Source organism: Mya arenaria, chromosome 13, assembly GCF_026914265.1.
Source record: "Mya arenaria isolate MELC-2E11 chromosome 13, ASM2691426v1".
Taxonomy (NCBI): Eukaryota; Metazoa; Mollusca; class Bivalvia; order Myida; family Myidae; genus Mya; species Mya arenaria.
Window position 1 is genome coordinate 47,350,979 of NC_069134.1, and position 17,170 is coordinate 47,368,148.

Here is a 17,170-nt window from a genome sequence, read left to right on the forward strand (position 1 = left end):
TATTGAGGGTAGGGCTAGGGCTACCTCATAAAGACACGGGTTACCTCATAAAGACACTGTCAGTAAAACACATCCGAACATGATGGTGAAACACATGCGAACGTGATGAGGTTAGGGTTAACTGACACGGGTAACTTCATAAAGACACGGCCAGTGAAAACACATGCGAACATGATGATGGTAGGGTAACCTTATAATAACACGGTCAGTGAAAACACATGCGAACATGATGAGGGTAGGGTTACCATATAAAGACACGGTCAGTGAAAGCACATGCGAATATGATGAGGGTATGGTTACCATATAAAGACACGGTCAGTGAAACACATGCGAAGATGATGAGGTTTGGGTTACCTCATAAAGACACGGTCAGCGAAACACATGCGAACATGATAAGGTTAGGGTCACCTCATAAAGTCACGGTCAGTGAAACACATGCGAACATTATAAGGTTAGGGTTACCTCATAAAGACACGGTCAGTGAAACACATACGAATATGATGAGGTTAGGGTTACCTCATAAAGACACGGTCAGTGAAACACATGCGAATATGATGAGGTTAGGGTTACCTCATAAAGACACGGTCAGTGAAACACATGCGAATATGATGAGGTTAGGGTAAGGATAACCTCATAAAGACACGGGTCATCTCATAAAAACACGGTCAGTGAAACACAAGCGAACATGATGGTGAAACACATGCGAACGTGATGAGGTTAGGGTTACCTCATAAAGACACGGTCAGTGAAACACATGCGAACATGTTGAGCGTAGGGTTAGGGCTACCTCATAAAGACACGGGCTACCTCATGAAGACACTGTCAATGGAACACATGCGAACATGATGGTGAAACACATGCGAACGTGATGAGGGTAGGGTGACCATGTAAAACACGGTCAGTGAAAACACATACGAACATGATGAGGTTAGGGTTACCTTATAAAGACAAGGTCAGGGAAAACACATGCGCACATGATGAGGGTAGAGTAACCTTATAATAACACGGTCAGTGAAAACACATGCGAACATGATGAGGGTAGGGTAAGCATATATAGACACGGTCAGTGAAAACACATGCGCACATGATGAGGGTAGGGTGACCATGTAAAACACGGTCAGTGAAAACACATACGAACATGATGAGGTTAGGGTTACCTCATAAAGACAAGGTCAGGGAAAACACATGTGAACATGATGAGGTTAGGGTTACCTCATAAAGACACGGTCAGTGAAACACATGCGAACATGATGAGGTTAGGGTTATATCTTAAAGACACGCTCAGGGAAAACACATGCGAACATGACATGGTTATGGTTACCTCATAAAGACACGGTCAGTGAAGTGAAAACACATGCGAACATGATTGTGAAAACACATGTGCACTTGATGAGATTAGGGTTTACTCATTAAGACACGGTCAGTGAAAACACATGCGAAGGTGATGAGGTTAGAAGTCCTTTACTATAACATAAAATGGACGGTACGGATAAAACCAGCATGTGTATACATTCTGAAAGTATGATACCATGTATCCTTGGGATGTGTCAAATATAATCAAGTATGAAACAGCAGTCTCGGTTGGATTAAAACTGCTTACTGCTCTCTCCCCATAGCGGTACTTTAGTCAATAAACTTTGAGTACATTCACTACTAAAACTGAAAGTTTACCCAACGTTAATGATAGAACGAATATATAAAGTAGTATCACATCTTTTCCCCATAAATGATTTACATATTTTAAGGGTTGCTCATCGCTTATCGATATAACTAGCTTATGTATAATTTATAAAATCATTATTTGTTTCCTGTTTGTTGTTTGTTCTCTTTACTATAGTTTTATTGCAGGTGCTACGGGTATGTCACGATTGGAGGGCGGATATTGCTCGGACGAGTACGGCTCGATCTACTCGGCACCTGGAAGTAGCAGCTGTGTCACAAAATCACTGTCCCCTGTGCCAAACCGGAAGGTAGCGGCGGCCACCCAGACACCCCAGCAGGTGCAGCTTCTTCGGAAGCACAGCGCCGATTGCCTCCTGTCTTACAAAACATATCAGATGGAGGAGCCTCATGCTGTCGGTGATCCGTCTAACCTTGAACCCAGGTACACACGCCCCGTTATGCATACTTCATCGAAGGGACAAACCAAGGTCTCACAAACCGTCACTACCTCAACTAGCGCTATATCAAAGAATGACTCTAGCAAATCATTTGATACCAACGGCAAAACAATCACCCGTACATCCGCAAGCCGCTTTAGAGACCTCCAATTAGCTAAACGTCCTCTCCAAATAGCATATGGTGACTTTGACTGTTACCGTGTGGATTTGAAGAAGCGACAAGAGTTCTCAAGGTGTAGTGGTTTTGATGGTATCCTATGTGTCCATGTGTTATGCGGTCAGGGTCTAAAGTGTGCGCGGATGACCCTTCGTGATCTTTATTGCGTGATCTCAGTGGATTCGTTAAATAAAGCTCGGACTATGATCCGGACAGGTGCGGTCAACTTTGATTGGGATGAAGCTTTTGATGTTGACGTTGAAAATGCTAAAGATGTGTCTTTCTTGATATATAACTGGGATCCGAATTATAAACATAGGTTGTGTTTTCATGGTTCTATATTTTTACCCGGATTTATTGACTCAAATAAAAAGAAACATATAGCCCTTAAAATGGAACCTAAGGGATTACTTTACATTACGATTCTTTTCCAAGAACCCAAAGAAATCCTACAACGAGTATCTAGCACTAAACGTGACGGTGTGTTTGGAGTTGACCTGGACACGGTCATCAAACGCGAGCACAGTAGCGCGCATGTCCCACTTCTCGTGTTGAAGAGTATAGCGGAAATCGAAAGGCGGGGAATGGAAGTGGTGGGCATATACCGCCTGTGTGGGTCCTCACGACGGAAGGCACAACTGAGGGAGGCGTTTGAGAAAAACGCGGCCAACGTCGATCTCTCGCCTGAGAATGTCTCTGACATCCACGTCATTACAGGTATGGAATATTTAGAAGGCTGCAAGGGTGTAGTAATTGATTATGTAAAATTAGGTATATAACTTAATTACAACAATTCCTCCGCTATCTGTTTACGTTATCAGCATGATTTCCTTGACAATCGCCACTTATGCACATTCAGTGCTTTGATTAGTTCTTATATCTTACTAAAAGAAAAAATGGAAGTAAAAAAAAATCCTAACACTGCTCATCCTGTTCAAGGGTAGTCTAGCATTTTATACTTTCAGATACCGATTGTTTTTTTAATAAATAAATTCTTCTCCGTACACAGGCATTCAATTTTCTCTACATACATCGGCATGATTCTCTCGTGGAAGAGAGTGGGATATATGTTGTAATAAAAAAATGCAAATCCAATTATTGAACCAGCCAAGGAGCGTTCAAAGTTTATAAACACCACTATGGTGAGGGAAATATGTGATATTTCTATACCTTTATCTTAAGAATGGGTGAAAGCATGGCGATATTGTCAACTTTTTGGCACACCCATTGAAAATATACTAATCATGTGAACCTCTTAGGCAAATCAGAATAATTTTGCGCTTGTAAACAGAAATGTAAATAAGTATTATTTAAGTACATTTAGTATGCCTTTAAGTTAAAATTATTCTCTTCAAAGGTTAACTTTTACGGATATTTAACAAGTGCAAAATGAGTTATCATTGTGCTTTATTCGCTAATACCCTTTTATACTTTTAAGCGACATACAACAAAAACAACAACACATTTTTTTTCCTGCGCATACTTCAGTCACATCTTGGGCATTGACTTGTTACAACCTAAAATCGGAATTTTATAAAAAAAACTTGTTTACATTTTTATGAATTTTTATTTAACCTAAATAAAAAATGTTTTAAAGTTATTTTCTTCAAATAAGTGCATACTTTTCCACAAGTTTGATAGCATTTACAAGAAAAACAAGTTTGTCAACACACGTTTTGATTCTACAGTACTGACTGTCCATTATTTGGACAATGACTTCCCATTCTCCATGTATTGGACAGTCCCTTCTTGAAATATTGGACAGTAAGTAAAGTACGGAAAGCAGTTCAATAATTCCCATATAGTATAAACGGATGACGTCACAAACATGTTTATAAATTTATCAAATAAGAGCTTTGTCGCACCTGTCGTTCAAACAATATGACAACCTCATGAAAATATCACATGTAGCCCGGAATTAACATAACTGGGTTTTCCCATGCCGGTACAAATAAAAGGTGAATATCGAGCTATTGAAATTCATGTAACAGTCCAATGATTCTATTGTCTCCGAAGTAACGTGTGTATATAACAACGGTTTAATTTTGTTTGTACCGGAGGATTAGGCTGGGAAAACCCGAATAACTATAATTCCGGGCTTAAACTGATTGGGGGTCATAAGTATCCATCATGGTGTGTTCCCACTTTCCCAACCGCTAATTTTTCTTATAGAAATTGAGGTTGGGGAGAGGTATTGTGTGTTGTAACAAAAGAGTAAATGGATGATAATTGGCGAAAATTGCTATACTGTTCTGAAAAAAGTTGCGTGTTTAGTTTTAAAAAAGTTGTTCTTAATTTTCATAACATAAAATAACACAAAATTTTATATAGAGCTGATTTTATTTGTAAATCATAAAAGTTCATATAATTAGAAATGCAAGAATATAATGAATATATGGAAAAAACATTAGAGTTGATCTTAAATTACGAAAATATAATTAAACAGCATACTATAGATATAACTATATCTCCAATAACACATTTAAACAGTATAGCCAAATATCACATATTCAACTAGTTATAATGTATGTATGTATTGGTATAAATGAAAACATACATTATCACACACATTTACTTCAGTTTAGCTAAATGGGCAACAGTATCAACATATGTTATTATATCCATATGGCCAGTTTGCAGCTGGTAAACCTGATAAGCCTTTACTCCAGTACACGGTAAACCCGCTTCCTCGGCCGCTGCTTACCACCATTGGCGTGCTGGAATATCTTGGCCTCGTAAGCAGCCTGCTCTTTCTGGACAATATCAATCAGAGTGTATACATTAGGGTGGCAATAGCGCAGTTGGTTATTAGTGTTATGGTGCCACCCTCAACATAATTTGTAGCGGGTGGACCTTCATTGTCGTAGTGGTTCCAGGCTCGACGGTCTCCCTCTATCCCCTGCTACGTTACATATTCCTTAAACCAAGACACTGGCACAGATACCAGGTCTCGGCTGTAGACAATTTGGTCAGGTTCTCAACGGTGGCGAATATCAGTATTCGCTCAACATCACAGTCGTTTGCAACGAGGAATCGCTGCCCGGCTAGTGTCCCTGTCCACTTCCCTTTCAATGTCACACTCGCTCTATGCTTTGGCAGCACTGGTCTAGTCTTTGACCGCTGCCTAGACTCGATTTGGCTTCGTAGAATGTTGGAAGTTTTTTTTACCAGGAATGTCTTAATTACATTAATAAGGACTCATCAGTATTGTTTCCAGAATAACTTCGATCAGTTATTATTATTATTATTGACAATTTGTATTTTGTCTATACACAATTAAAGAAATTATTTCGTTTTTATAGATATGCATTGCAAACAAATGTCAACTTTATAGTTATATTCTACAATAAGTATGCATTTCGAACAGAGTGAAACAATATATCCGTAATGAAATACAGTGAAATAATATTCAATATGTATACTGCAAGAAAAAGTTGTTTTGTGTTTTTGTGTGTAGTTCATTTTTTGTTGAACAGTATAGAAAATACAGGTAAGTTTGAGGTGCGAAGAGGTAACTGGGGATAATTTGTGTTAAAATTATCTCGCCCACGGGCAAAGATAAATCAAGTACCCGTATGGAACTCATTTTTAATGGTCAACACATTGTAACTACCCCCTTTGTTGAAGACTGCCGTTTGTAGCATCATAAAAACCTTGTCTTGTGGCAATATTTAGAATGCTGATTAATTATTTCTCGCTTTAAATGTCACCATAAAAAGTTTTCACGCACCTTTAAAGAAATTATCCTTCACTCTCATCAGAACCGATTTGAGATTTAACATTAACAATCACTGCGCGCATATCCATGACGACCACGAATTATCATATATCAATACGCATTTTTTTCACTACGCACAAAAGAGTTTCAGCAAAAAATACATTTTTACTAAATTTTGTTTAACTAAGGTAGACAAAACATCTACCATAGCCGCTTATGTAAAATAGGTTCATCACAACCCTCGCTCAGAATGTTCGGCTGAAACTCGGTAAACCTCCTTTCCGCAAAACACCTTACGCTCGGGTATCTTTTACTCTCGGCCATGGAAGATACTTATATTCTAAACCAGTTTATGGAGTAAAAAATGTGTAGGTAAGTCAACAAACGACATTAGGCATCGTGTTATCATGGTGACTTAGATTAATCAAATAGTCAACTAAGTTAAACGATCTTAGGTATCGTGTTGTCATGGTGTCATAGATTGATTAAATAGTCAACTAACGACATTAGGCATCGTGTTGTCATGGTGACTTAGATTGATCAAATAGTCAACTAACGACCTTTTTAAGTGGAGTACGCAAACCATAACTAGTTAACCTATTAATGTTGTATAGCTTAAAAAGGTAACAGGTGGCAGTTCTGGGCACTTTCAAGCCAGTTTTGAGTCTTATGATATTTATCTACTGAATAAGGAGTGGCTGGCCACGACAAGTTCAACCGAATGGGAGACGTGAATAATAAACCACATTGAGTGAAAAGGACATTCAGTTAATGTCAAAACTAAATACTAAACACGAGTTTGACATCCTCGTAACATATCATTCACGACTCGCATATTGGGCGTCCAAACAACCGCCAAATAAACGTGCAACAATAAAACCAAAAATATACTAGAACAAATGCATAAACATGTATATATTCATAGAAATTAAGTATAAAAGCCATACACAATCAATTTAGAAATGGGTTTATTGCACTACAATTATACAACATAAAAAAATGCATAAAAATATATATACCTATATTGTGTGAAACATGTAAGGAGGTGGATTGGGAGGTGGAGGAAAATTATGAAAATTATTTTGCTAAAAATTCGCTAGCAGGTATCTCTGAAGTTTTTACTAGAATGGTTGAAGCGGGAGACTAGCGATAGGCCGACACGCAACACGTGACCACTGGTCACGGCTTGGAACGCTGATAAGCCACGCACACACCACGTGACCACTGGTCGCGGCGTAGAACCCTGATAAGCCACGCTTTAGATGTAAACGGTTCAACCTGCATATTTAGTTAGGGGTGATTCAGTTCAACCCGCAGATCCATAAAATACTTTATGTTGGTATACAATTATATTTATGTATTGCTACTGAATAAGGAATAAACATTTATTCAATGTCAAAACTAAATACTAAATACGAGTTTGACATCTTCGTAACATATTAAGTTTCGCAGATGTTAACTAGAGATAGCTAGTTAATTGTCGCGAAAATTAAGTGGTTAACACGAAACAATTCGCGAACGTTAACAGATTATCTTACGGCAGTTATATGTCACCATAAAGAACGCCAAAAATTATCCTTGTTTATTAAAAGATATTTTTACAAAAACGTTTATTACCGATTTCACCAATCTAATTTAATTTAGTGACTAATTCATCATGGACTAAATGTTGCTATTTTATTATTGTATCTGATTTTGTGTAACTGTTTAAGTAAAATGTAAGGTACGCTCTGAAAGATAGCACGACAGTTTTCAAGGGCAATTCTGATGTGACAATTCCTTACCTGGATGGCGATAATTGCGGAACTGATCGCAAAATAGATACTTTCGTTTTCTAACATTCAATGAAAAAAATGCTATCTGTATTGTTCTTAAGAAAGTCTTGAAATATTTTAGCACGAGATTGCTGTTGGTTCTTCAAGTTTTACAATAACAAAATTATATTTTTCCTATTTTCATTTCCTCTTGAAAAAAAGGATTAAATCAACATGCAATCTTCTCTCCTCTTAACCTTTACAAACATGTCTTTGCCAAGTAAAGATCTGTCCCTTCAGAAAAATATTTCCCATGAGGTTAAAAGCTATAAAAAGAAAATGTGTGAAAGTGTTGTCTTCCGAATTGTCTGCCAGTTATTTCAGCAAACGCATCCGACAGCGCGCTAACTGTATTAAGGAGCTAAAAAACATCATCCATATTTAATCAGTCCCAGACGAAGGCAATTAAATTTATCAAATGTTTAAAGGACCGATGTCTTTAAACATATTTTTAGGTTATCTTATGTATGGTGGCATAACTAGTTAGTTATGTGGTTAACTAGTTACGTAACTAGTTATTTCTTTCAATGGATAAAAGATCATAGCGGGAACAAAATGCCACTATTGGTGATGCCCATGAGGCCATGTCCGGTCAACAAATAGACTACTATTGGTGATGCCCATGAGGCCATGTCCGGTCAACAAATAGACTACTATTGGTGATGCCCATGAGGCCATGTCCGGTCAACAAATAGACTACTATTGGTGATGCCCATGAGGCCATGTCCTGTCAACAAATAGACTACTATTGGTGATGCCCATGAGGCCATGTCCGGTCAACAAATAGATTACAATTGGTGATGCCCATGCGGCCATGTCCGGTCAACAGATAGGCCACTATTGGTGATGCCTATGAGGCCATGTCCGGTCAACAAATAGGCCACTGTTGGTGATGCCCATAATAGACCACTATTGGTGGTGCCCATGAGGCCGTGTCCGGTCAACAAAAAGGCCACTATTGGTGGTGCCCATGAGGCCGTGTCCGGTCAACAAATGGGCCACTATTGGTGGTGCCCATGAGGCCGTGTCCGGTCAACAAATGGGCCACTATTGGTGGTGCCCATGAGGCCGTGTCCGGTCAACAAATGGGCCACTATTGGTGGTGCCCATGAGGCCGTGTCCGGTCAACAAATGGGCCACTATTGGTGGTGCCCATGAGGCCGTGTCCGGTCAACAAATGGGCCACTATTGGTGGTGCCCATGAGGCCGTGTCCGGTCAACAAATGGGCCACTATTGGTGGTGCCCATGAGGCGGTGTCCGGTCAACAAATGGGCCACTATTGGTGGTGCCCATGAGGCCGTGTCCGGTCAACAAATGGGCCACTATTGGTGGTGCCCATGAGGCCGTGTCCGGTCAACAAATGGGCCACTCCGGTCAACAAAAGGGCCACTATTGGTGGTGCCCATGAGGCCGTGTCCGGTCAACAAATGGGCCACTATTGGTGGTGCCCATGAGGCCGTGTCCTGTCCGGTCAACAAATGGGCCACTATTGGTGGTGCCCATGAGGCCGTGTCCGGTCAACAAATGGGCCACTATTGGTGGTGCCCATGAGGCCGTGTCCGGTCAACAAATGGGCCACTATTGGTGATGCCCATGAGGCCGTGTCCGGTCAACAAATGGGCCACTATTGGTGATGCCCATGAGGCCGTGTCCGGTCAACAAATGGGCCACTATTGGTGATGCCCATGAGGCCGTGTCCGGTCAACAAATGGGCCACTATTGGTGATGCCCATGAGGCCGTGTCCGGTCAACAAATGGGCCACTATTGGTGATGCCCATGAGGCCGTGTCCGGCCAACAAATGGGCCACTATTGGTGATGCCCATGAGGCCATGTCCGGCCAACAAATGTCCGGTCAACAAAAAGGCCACTATTGGTGATGCCCATGAGGCCGTGTCCGGTCAACAAATGGGCCACTATTGGTGGTGCCCATGAGGCCGTGTCCGGTCAACAAATGGGCCACTATTGGTGGTGCCCATGAGGCCGTGTCCGGTCAACGAATGGGCCACTATTGGTGATGCCCATGAGGCCGTGTCCGGTCAACGAATGGGCCACTATTGGTGATGCCCTTGAGGCCGTGTCCGGTCAACGAATGGGCCACTATTGGTGATGCCCATGAGGCCGTGTCCGGTCAACGAATGGGCCACTATTGGTGATGCCCATGAGGCCGTGTCCGGTCAACGAATGGGCCACTATTGGTGATGCCCATGAGGCCGTGTCCGGTCAACGAATGGGCCACTATTGGTGATGCCCATGAGGCCGTGTCCGGTCAACGAATGGGCCACTATTGGTGATGCCCATGAGGCCGTGTCCGGTCAACGAATGGGCCACTATTGGTGATGCCCATGAGGCCGTGTCCGGTCAACGAATGGGCCACTATTGGTGATGCCCATGAGGCCGTGTCCGGTCAACGAATGGGCCACTATTGGTGATGCCCATGAGGCCGTGTCCGGTCAACGAATGGGCCACTATTGGTGATGCCCATGAGGCCGTGTCCGGTCAACGAATGGGCCACTATTGGTGATGCCCATGAGGCCGTGTCCGGTCAACGAATGGGCCACTATTGGTGATGCCCATGAGGCCGTGTCCGGTCAACGAATGGGCCACTATTGGTGATGCCCATGAGGCCGTGTCCGGTCAACAAATGGGCCACTATTGGTGATGCCCATGAGGCCGTGTCCGGTCAACAAATGGGCCACTATTGGTGATGCCCATGAGGCCATGTCCGGTCAACAAATGGACCACTATTGGTGATGCCCATGAGGCCATGTCCGGCCAACAAATGGACCACTATTGGTGATGCCCATGAGGCCATGTCCGGCCAACAAATGGACCACTATTGGTGATGCCCATGAGGCCATGTCCGGCCAACAAATGGACCACCATTGGTGATGCCCATGAGGCCATGTCCGGCCAACAAATGGACCACCATTGGTTATGCCCATGAGGCCATGTCTGGTGAACAAAAGTCCACTATTGGTGATGCCAATGAAGCCATGTACGATCAACAAATAGACCACTATTGATGATGCCCATGAAGCCATGTACGATCAACAAATAGACCACTATTGGTGATGCCCATGAGGCCATGTCCGGTCAACAAATAGGCCACTATTGGTGATGCCCATGAGGCCATTTGCTACCCTATCTGTATGAAATTTGGCCAGAATGAATGTCTCTATACCATATTGATCAAGTTCGATTGAGGTTTATGTTTGGGGAATAGACGAGATTCCCTGGTCGAAGGTGGTTTATGTTGGGGGAATAGACGAGATTCCCTGGTCGATTGTGGTTTATGTTGGGGGAATAGACGAGATTCCATGGTCGGTTTATATTGGGGGAAAAGACGATATTCCATGGTCGATTGTGGTTTTTGTTGGGGGAATAGACGAGATTCCATGGTCGAATGCTTCTTAACTCTCTTGATATCACCTATGTAACCATCTCTGTACAACCTTGTCGCAATATCTGTGTATCTTTGATTTTTTGGGTCAGATTTTATTATTATTTGTTAGATGTTTTTACACCTGTTATTTGAAATCAGAAGTAATTAGTTTGAGCTAAGCTGACAGTCTTTTTGAAGTATTTCCTGTTTTCTATTGGTTTAATTTATGTAATGCGTGTCCGGGCTGCACAATATAAGGTAACAGATTTTTAAATGTTTAGAGAAAAGGAAAAAAGGTAGTTCTTCATAGAAAACGGACTCTTGAAATTTGTCTGTGATCGGAGGTGTTTTTACCACAGTCCAGCAAACTATAGCGTTGTCGCTGTTGTACAATGTATTTGGTGTTGATTTTTGGACTACACACACTGTGTTATTACATCAAGTATTGTTAAGGAAAGAACAACATAATAAAATCGTGAAAAGAACTTGGTGTCGTGAAAAGGATTTTGGTTTGGACGTGAAAGCTAATTCCCCATTGGTGCTCCAATCTACTGGTTTAAAAGTTAAAAAACTCACGGCACAGTACCATTATTGATCATGTTAAGTAAAAATCAAGGTCGCTATAATATGTGAAATATTCTATAACAAATTGGTGCTAGCACTTTCAGTGGCATCAAATAGGATGTAAGCTACGCACTAGTGGTACCAGATTACAATTTAAATACAGTACCAATGTAGTTGGTCAGCTAGTGTATATTTAATGTGATATTTAATCGTATGCTGTATGCACTGAACCAACTGTAAACACTTTAGATACTTTTAAACACGTTGAGCCATGACCTTCTGGATATTCTGTTAAAACAACTTGAAATTCGAAACTTTACTAGGTGTACTGAAGGATTACTTGCGGGAACTTCCGGAGCCCTTGGTGACCAATGCCCTCTACCAGATGATGTTGGATGCCCTCAGTGTGCGACTCCCGGGGGATCCAGACGGAAGCGCCACGCTAATGCTCAGCATCCTCGAGTGTCTGCCTAAGTCAAACCAGGTGAACATTTATTCAACTAACTTACCTTAGCCAGGTAATTGCAGCTATAGAAAATAAAGGATAATGGTATGATATGTTAAATCATTAACAATCAAAATAGATTATTCTGTGAGATATGAATCTGAGATTTCAATATTGATAAAAACTGAAATGTATGAGCATAAGACTCCAACGGCATAATGTATGAGGCATAAGACTCCATACGGCATAATGTATGAGGCATAAGACTCCATACGGCATAATGTATGAGGCATAAGACTCCAACGGCATTATGTATGAGGCATAAGACTCCATACGGCATAATGTATGATGCATAAGACTCCATACGGCATAATGTATGAGGCATAAGACTCCATACGGCATAATGTATGAGGCATAAGACTCCATACGGCATAATGTATGAGGCATAAGACTCCATACGGCATAATGTATGAGGCATAAGACTCCATACGGCATAATGTATGAGGCATAAGACTCCATACGGCATAATGTATGAGGCATAAGACTCCATACGGCATAATGCATGAGGCATAAGACTCCATACGGTAATGGCAGTCACAGAATAATTGCATCAGTATGTCTCGTGATTCAATATTATTTTCATATGCTGGAATTGACAATTTAGAAAACGAAAAAGTCAAGTCTGCAAACGCCAGGTCGCATGTTGTATATATATAGATATATATCATTTCAGTTTCATCGATGAACATCAAATATACAGTTCACAATAATGATATACATATCTACATAATTATTAGTTTGCCAGGTAAGCGCAGTTGTTAGCGCACTCGCTTTTCACCTGAACGTATCTGAGTTTGATTGGTGGTCACCAATACTGGACGAGTGGGATTTCTCTAGGTTTTCCTGTTTCCACCACGAGACATGCAACATCGTGCCAACGAAAGTGACTTAGCATCAGCTAAAATTACTTTCTTTACAATCGTTGCATAATAAATAAAGCTTAAACTACACAGAACTACGTTATAGGAAAATGTCACCAGTCTATCCAGTACAACAACGACTACGCTTAAAGTTTACATATCGCTAAAGCATTACGAAAATCAAGAAATTTTGTTAAAATCATTTCTTTTACTTTTCAAATCGTATAACATGCAAATTATAAAACAATAATACCGCAGTGCATTAATTAGGACTTTTATGGGGGTGATAATTTTTTAAACAAGAGGGCCTAAAGTTCCCTAGATCGCTCATCTAATATATGGCACTCTGGTCATAGCATTTCTATTGTGTTCATACATAGTTCTTTTTCATCCGACAAAAGCTATATCATGTCGCGGCGTGGAGTCTAAGATTTGGTAAATGAAGACAGCTTTATGCAAGCCTCGAGCATAACGGAGAACCGCCTCTAAAACATGTGCATGAGCAACGCTCTTAGAATCGTGGCATTCGCCATTAAACATTTAACTCTCATTTCAGGAGACGATGTCTATGATGTTGAACCATCTCCATAAGATGGCCGTCCAGAGTGACAAGAACAAGATGGGGCTTGACCAGCTGGCCACTTGCCTTGGTCCCGTGATCCTCTGCCCCTCCTCCCTCGGGGCGAACCCCGGGGCTCTCGAGTACATCAAACACATAGAGGTTCTTAAATACCTGCTGGAGGTATGGGCTAAAAAGGACGGCACAGGTAAGGATTCATGTGATCATTTTATTTTTGTATATTGAAATAGCATCTGTCAATTTCGAGAAAAGGTACCAAGCAGCTTGTATTAATAATATATTTGGACAATATAACGTAAGTGATATGATTGTATCGTTGCCTATGTGAAAAACAGGTTTCGATGTTATGTTAAATGAACCTTTGCTAATGTTAAAACCAGATGAAATGAATATTTACCGTGTGTCCATTTTGAACTATTTGATGAAACGGCAAATTGTATTTTAACGCTATAACTAAATGGTTAAGAGTATCGTTGCCTATGAGGCTATGTTTAGAGCCATATAATAGTATAGCTCACCTCCAACATAACTAATGTTATCCGCATGGCATGAACCCACTGAGTGTGTATATACCACATTCCCAGGTACTAATTGTGTAACTAATAATAATTTGAAAACAATAATTTTTATAAGTGTGTCTATCTAACTGTTGTTTCTTTTAACTTAAAATTGTCATAGATATTGGGCAAGAAGTCTGCAACATGTGAGTTTGTATTCATAACTTATTTCTTTCAGAAAGCTCCAAGCCGTCGAGTAGCGCCACCTCCCCAAAGCCAGATAGATCCGTCATGAACGTCAAGACCGGTAGCCCTGATCCGACGACAACAAACTCTTGACACTTGGTCAACTAGCAGCGTATAGACCGTGGGTAACGGACATCAGACGGTTGGACGTGAAACGTTAAGGCCGCCGATAATATATACTCAAGAAAACAGTGGTTTACGAGACACATGGAATTGCTTAGCAGACAAACATTTGCAAAAGGAGACTATAATAGAGGCGTTATAACAAATTTGTCTACCAGTATTAGGCAAACATTAGAGTATTTAAGAAAATAATATGTATAGCGAAAATGCAGTTTACTTAAATTTCCATTGCAGTAACATGTGAAAGGGAATGATCTAAAGAAGATGTACACAATAAATCTGCTTTTAAGATAAGCATACAGACAATGGCGATATAAGTACACTTCAAGTCCTTGCGAAAGGGAGGAATCTGTATTGTCCGTCCTGGTCCATATGAGTGGCATACTGATAAAGGGCAATTTACATCGGTTTTATGTGCAAGAACGACATCAGAGTAAATATTTGTGGCTGCAATGTTTTATTTAATTACTTATAGTGTTTTGTTTGTATTTAGGTAGGATTGCTGTGATGAAGACTGTATATGCCAATATATGGGGATACCAGTCAGCCGAGCTAAGCTCCAGCCAGCAGTCTCGGTATATCAATATCAATTTACTGTTGGCAACACAGAAGACAGACACTGAAATCACCATAGACCCATTTACATGTAAATGTTTCATATTCGATTTCCATATTGTAGGTCATTGATAAATTATAAAACTCCATTCTCTCATTGAGTGAATGCTACCCACACATGCTGAGGGCATCTGATTATTATTTAATGGTGATTTACCATACGGATACTCTAGAAGAATATGTCAATACGATAGTAATAAACCAAAGTGAAACGAATGCTTACGTACCGATATGATTATACTATTGTTCATACACTGTAGATGTTGGTCTAAACTGGTAAGGGGCGTTTCGGAATAGAAGTAAAATACGCTGTTTTTTGTATTGTGCAAATGGTAAATGCCACGGGTAAAAAAAGAGAACGCAAAACTGATTATCTGTTGGTTTGCACGAGTGCACATGTTGAATAAAGACGCTATTCTAAAAATTAATAACAGTATAAAAATATAGTATATTTAATTGTAAATTGTTGTCATGTAAACACTGTTCCACATGACTATGCGAAGCTTATGAGTGTGGCTCATGTCATTGTTGACTGTTTCAATATTAGCTTCACTGTAGTTTTTATATGTTAATGAGATTAAGTATCATTTGACGGGTTGTAATATTGAGGACTGTAAATAGTTCTCAATCTAGAATAAACTATTCAATTTTACATTTGTGTTTGGTGTGTGTTATGTTATCTCCCTTTAATGCAAATGCTATCCCATACCTCAAATGGCTTTCGTTTAAAGTTTACATATAGCACGTTTTCTGCAGGTATTTATCGACAAACGATCAATTGGTAAGAGGAATTCAGACCAAAAAAATATGAAAAAAGGAATCTAAACGAATCAAGCTGATGTCAACAGTAAATAGCACGGCATTTTTTCATAACGCATACTTTCCCGACGTTTTTAAGTGTTTTCTGTAACCAGTCAACGATTTGTCCTTCAATCGAAGCTAGTTTCATTAGTCGACTACTTTATTTTCTTGGCAATACATAAACAATACATTATGGATGAGGGGATCTTCGTAAGCATGAGATACATGCGAATGAATTAAAAAAACAAAACCGATACAGTCTACGATAAATTGACGGCAACTGTCACCGGCACATTGTTTTTTATTTACTATAACCTTACATTGTTCTCCGTCCGCAAACGTTTATTATCACGGCACGTCAGGGCGATTATAAATAAAAATGACCGTCGTATACTTGGTAGGCAAACATTTAAACATAAAAAGCTTTAAAGGGATTAAAATGGAACTATCGGTGCAAGAATAGTGGAATTAGTTTTACCAATAATGACACCTTCCGTGTTTCAGTAACGAGTATTACCCGAAACCGTACCGGATGTTTACATTCGGGAAAGGTCATTAAGCAGTGAGACAAGGAAATGTTTTGTTTTATTATTCCAGCGAAATGGCTAGGGTCATTCAAGCCGAGATTCTTATGAAACTGCTCCTAGACTTGACCGACCCTCGCTGTGCTCACCTATTGAAATGAACATCACAATCAGCCGATGTAAAACAGAAACTATTTGTAGAATGGAAAGACTGCAGGCTTATTCTGAAAACACGTACGAAAACGTTTGATATTTTGATTTCCACTCACTCGATCGTTATTTTTCGCAGCTAATGCAATTCAAAACCATTTTGTTATATCTCATTTCTAAGACTTCCAGACTACATGCTAATTATATGACAAATCCTTCATTATTCCACAAAATCATGTTTTTAAATTCATTTGAAATCATTGACAAATGACAAAACAACTCGGGCAATTATTCCTTCCACTAGGGCAATTATCAACCAAAAGCCATGATCAACCGTGTATTTTTCTATAAGTAATACAGCACTTACCGTCAGTGAAATACAGCACTTAACGTCAGTGTGATACAGCCTTCTTTATATTGGCGAGCTGCTCACATTTATGATAATAAACATGGATAATAAATATAAATATTTACATGCTTCTGGAGCGTGAGTAAAGTTAGATAGTTTAAT

General features: G+C 40.1%; 1 protein-coding gene across 1 annotated transcript; it reads left to right on the forward strand.

Moving 5' to 3' along the window:
* The first annotated feature begins 2,017 nt into the window (after positions 1–2,017).
* On the forward strand, positions 2,018–15,666 carry LOC128213093 (rho GTPase-activating protein 100F-like). The gene is made up of 4 exons (XM_052918619.1): positions 2,018–2,994; positions 12,082–12,242; positions 13,680–13,890; positions 14,439–15,666. Exons 1-4 carry the CDS (start codon positions 2,058–2,060, stop codon positions 14,537–14,539), a joined length of 1,410 nt encoding a protein of 469 aa, XP_052774579.1. The 5' UTR covers positions 2,018–2,057; the 3' UTR covers positions 14,540–15,666.
* The last annotated feature ends 1,504 nt before the right edge of the window (positions 15,667–17,170 follow it).

Coding starts and splice junctions, on each gene's coding strand:
- LOC128213093 (XM_052918619.1), top strand. CDS start 2,058: ATGGAGGAGCCTCATGCTGTCGGTGATCCGTCTAACCTTGAACCCAGG. Junction 2,995..12,081: donor TGACATCCACGTCATTACAG/GTATGGAATATT, acceptor AAACTTTACTAG/GTGTACTGAAGGATTACTTG. Junction 13,891..14,438: donor GGCTAAAAAGGACGGCACAG/GTAAGGATTCAT, acceptor TATTTCTTTCAG/AAAGCTCCAAGCCGTCGAGT.